Below are 4,277 nucleotides of genomic sequence, written 5' to 3'. Positions count from 1 at the left end.
GACAATAATTTATATGCTCACCTTAGCTATTTCCTTTTATGATCTGAATTCTGGGAAGAAAAAAAAACATGTTTTGAGTGGTATATCAAGTTATTTTTACATAAAATATCCATGAGATAAAGAACCTGAGAATAAAAAGAGTTGGGTATTGACTCTGCACTGAATAATCAAGTCAATTTCCTTTTCCTATAGTTGATTTTCTTATAAATGCTATAGTCAAGTGAGTGTCCTGGGCATTTATCTGAGTTTAGATTAGTTATTTAGAATGGAGAACTTGGGTTAGATAATTATAAGTTGAATTCCAATACAAATTCTGTGCTTTACATCTAAGACATAAAAAGAAAATTTAGTTTTAAATCAAATCAGATGTTCACAGGCACTAACCATTGCTGTTTCCTTTTCCAGAGTCTGGAAATGGCAAAAACTTACGTGAAACCCAAGGAGATGACAGAGTTGGTGAACACACCATCTTGGATGGACAAAGGTCCAGCTTCTCAGAATGAGATAAAGGAGGAGGAGAGAAGACCAGCTGCTTATGGGATGCTTGGCAGCTTAGCTGAAGAGCATGACAGTATTGAGGAGGAAGAAGAGGAGGAAGAAGATGGGGAAAAGCCTAAGAGAAGAGGTCCCAAGAAAAAGAAGATGACAAAAGCTCGCCTTGAGAGATTCAGGGCTCGAAGAGTCAAGGCTAATGCTAGGGAACGGACCCGGATGCACGGCCTGAACGATGCCCTGGACAACCTGAGGAGGGTCATGCCGTGCTACTCTAAGACCCAAAAGCTCTCCAAGATAGAGACTCTTAGACTGGCCAGGAACTATATTTGGGCGTTGTCTGAGGTCCTAGAGACTGGACAGACACCTGAAGGGAAGGGCTTTGTGGAGATGCTCTGTAAAGGGCTCTCTCAGCCCACAAGCAACCTGGTGGCTGGATGCCTCCAGTTGGGCTCTCAGTCTGTCCTCCTGGAGAAGTGTGAGGAGAAATCTCCTATTTGTGACTCTGCCATCTCTGTCCACAACTTCAACTATCAGTCTCCTGGGCTCCCCAGCCCTCCTTATGGCCATATGGAAACACATCTTATTAATCTCAAACCCCCAGTATTCAAGAGTTTGGGAGAATCATCCTTTGGGAGCCACCCACCTGACTGCAGTACACCACCTTATGAGGGCGCACTTACTCCACCCCTGAGCATCAGTGGGAACTTCTCCTTGAAGCAAGATGGCTCCCCTGACCTGGATAAATCCTACAGTTTCATGCCACATTACCCCTCTGCTAGTCTAAGCTCAGGGCATGTACATTCAACTCCCTTTCAGGCTAGTACCCCCCGCTATGATGTTCCCATAGATATGTCCTATGATTCCTACCCCCATCATGGCATCGGGGCCCAACTCAATACAATCTTCACTGATTAGGGCAGTCAGACCAGCATTTCAGAGGAAGATGTGGAGGCATTTCCCATAACTCAAGTGGTTGAGCTGAAGACTCAGTGACCTTAATGGAACCCTATAGATACATATCAAACAAACATATCAAACAAAATAGTCCCAGTCTGTTTACACCTTCCTACACCTGTCTCTCTTTTCTCATCAACTTCTCATGTTGTATTGATTCCTTTATTTAGGGTCTTAAAGTGAAATTATCTGACTCTTTACAATCATGTGAAAATAGAACAGAAGCCCTGGATCCTATCTTAGTGGTGCCAAAAACTCACTGAATGATCTATGCCAATTAAGTTTTCATTTCTGGCCTCTGTTTACTTACTGGTAAAATCAGTCAATTGTTCTAAGTCTAGACAATTTCTAAAGTCCTTCATAGTTCTGAAATTCTGTGACTTTGGTGATCACTCCTATAAACTTCTTGAAAGTGGAAGGATTGAGGAGTAATAGGAAATGGACACCGTGCATGGAATGATCAAATGGAATTGCCAAAGGAGCACCAGTTGCGTGTCTCGCGGGGACTTGATGATAGGACTTCTTTGCATTTATCTAAAAGTAGCTTCCAGAGGCTAACATTCTAACTTGGCTGTCACTGTGAATAATGTTCTTTAAGAGATTAGCTCTATTTCTTCTTGGGCTGAAAGCTGAACATATCTTCCATAGTAATTTGAGAACCATAATAGAGATCTCATACCAACTTGATTCTTGATGACATTTCAAAAGCACTTTTTTCAGTACTAGAGGTGGGGCAAGCAAGTCACTGAAACCTCAGACTCCTACAACCAATGGGACTTGGAGAAGTCATCTAGACCATTTCATGGCCTTCATAACCTGAGGGCCCTGGAAATTCTGATGAAGCTCAGGTACTTCTATTGGAATCAGCAAAAAACCCAGGCCACATTCAAGAGCAATAAAATGGCTGTTGGATACTACCTAACCATCGTTTGGGGACTCTCTCCAGCTCACACCCGCCTGTGGGAAAACCACTAGGTTTTCCTTGGCAAGATGAATTTCATTTGGTTAAGAAAAAAATGGTTAAAACCACTAGCTTTTGTCTACACATATTTTCTAGAAGCACAAGCCCCAATCGATTTATTGACCAAACTTGAGTTTTTCCAACATACATAAAATCCTTTATCTCATTCCCACTAATTGTTACCTCTTCCTCACTTCTAAAATATGTTATTACATATTGTAGATAACATTTCAAGTGACCAGACTTAGGGATGCAGAAATCAAATCCAAGGTCAGTGAATGCTTTTACCAATTTATGTCTTCACCACAGGTTTATCCTGATTTGCAGGATGTTTATTTTTCTTCATGTAACTCTTCTTTCCTTTATATCAGCAGTAATTTTGTCAAGTTTATTTTTTTCCAGAGAAATGTGATCTGAGAAATTTCACTGTCCTGTTCAATCTGCCAGGACAATTATTTAAAGCAAACCAAAAGCCTAAATGGTTTACATGATAGTGGATCACATCCTGCTGCTGTCAGAGAGGATAAGTTTAGGAAGCAGGCAGGGTACACAAATAGGGCCAATGAATAAAACTGATAAGGCAGATTAGTATGTCATTTTCTACAGCTTAGCTATCCCCGAAAACCTGCCAAACTATTTGTGTATCTTGACTTTCTTTACCCTCTTATTATCTCCTTACAGTCTAAGTCATTTTCTTTCCATTTTGCTTGCAGCACTAATCCTGCTGTTTTTGTACCCTTGGTTTGTAAATCCACTTGAAAGTATCCTTGAAGAGAGCTCTTAAACCCCATAAGCCACCAAAGTGGTTCCCCTCACCACGATTTGCCCTAGAGGGAATAGACAAGTAAAATGATTTATGAAGCCCTCCTATGTGCTTTCTGAGTCTATACTGGCACTTACCTTCCTGAGAAGCTATGGGGGGATCTATCCTTGAAGCTAGCATTTTGTGGCATTTAAGTTTGTAGATAATGAATGTTGACTGAATTATTTATTAGTTATTATTTATTTAATTTATTTCTCCATTCCATGCAAATTCCTTGGGTTCTAAACATGTGCTTGCAAACCCACCCTAAGACTTCATTTGGAAAGTAGCTCATAATTTTGCTAGAAATTCCTGAGTTTTGGGGTGAGGGCAAAGGAGGAAGTTAGTGCAGAGTTACCTGTAATAATTTCATAAAAAGCAGCAATAATTTGAATGGCTATGCAAGGTAATATTTTTAGATTTTTTTCCTTCACTCTAAGATGAGCCAGTTATTTTTTGGGAATCTGTTGTTTATGCTTTTGGGGAGTATGGTACCCATGAACCAGTGTGGGATTGTTCAGAGAGACTTTATAATTGAATAAAATTTGGGAATGCAGTGTAATTGGAAAGAACCTACTCTCCAACCCCGGATGGTCTTTTTCTTCTGGGGACTTTATCCGATAATGCAAAGCAATTGCTTAAACATTTTGTAAAAAAAAGTTTTCCCTCTTTTCCTAGCAGAAATAAAGCTGTGAGTCTTCTTAGGCATTGTGTTGCATTGTCAGTCTTCAAAGTTTTTCTTCACTCTCACCTATTAATTTTCTTTGACTCTAAATCATGCGAGCAGCAGCAGAGTACAGGCTGGCCTGTCAGGAGGATTTACACATCCCATATTTCAACTGATCTTGACAGAAGACTTGAAAGGTCCAAACCAAGTAGCTACAAGCCTAGATGCACTCTGCTACTCACATAATCAACCATGCAATTGAGAAAAAAACAAATCTAGGGCTTTGAGCATTCTAAGCCATCAAACAGGTAACTTAGATGACTTACAGAGAGGTGGACCACAGGAAGATGAACAATTATCCAAAATTTAGGTGGGCCTACCAACTCTTCAAAAAATTA

General features: G+C 40.2%; 1 protein-coding gene across 1 annotated transcript; it reads left to right on the top strand.

Annotated features, from left to right (window-relative positions):
* The first annotated feature begins 414 nt into the window (after positions 1–414).
* Positions 415–1,410, top strand: NEUROD4 (neuronal differentiation 4). Its single transcript, XM_007179525.1, has one exon. The coding sequence runs from the start codon at positions 415–417 to the stop codon at positions 1,408–1,410; it is 996 nt and encodes a 331-aa protein (XP_007179587.1).
* Positions 1,411–4,277: the final 2,867 nt, after the last annotated feature.

The sequence above is a fragment of the Balaenoptera acutorostrata genome, chromosome 11 (assembly GCF_949987535.1).
Source record: "Balaenoptera acutorostrata chromosome 11, mBalAcu1.1, whole genome shotgun sequence".
NCBI lineage: Eukaryota > Metazoa > Chordata > Mammalia > Artiodactyla > Balaenopteridae > Balaenoptera > Balaenoptera acutorostrata.
This window is presented reverse-complemented; position numbering and strand designations above follow the sequence as displayed.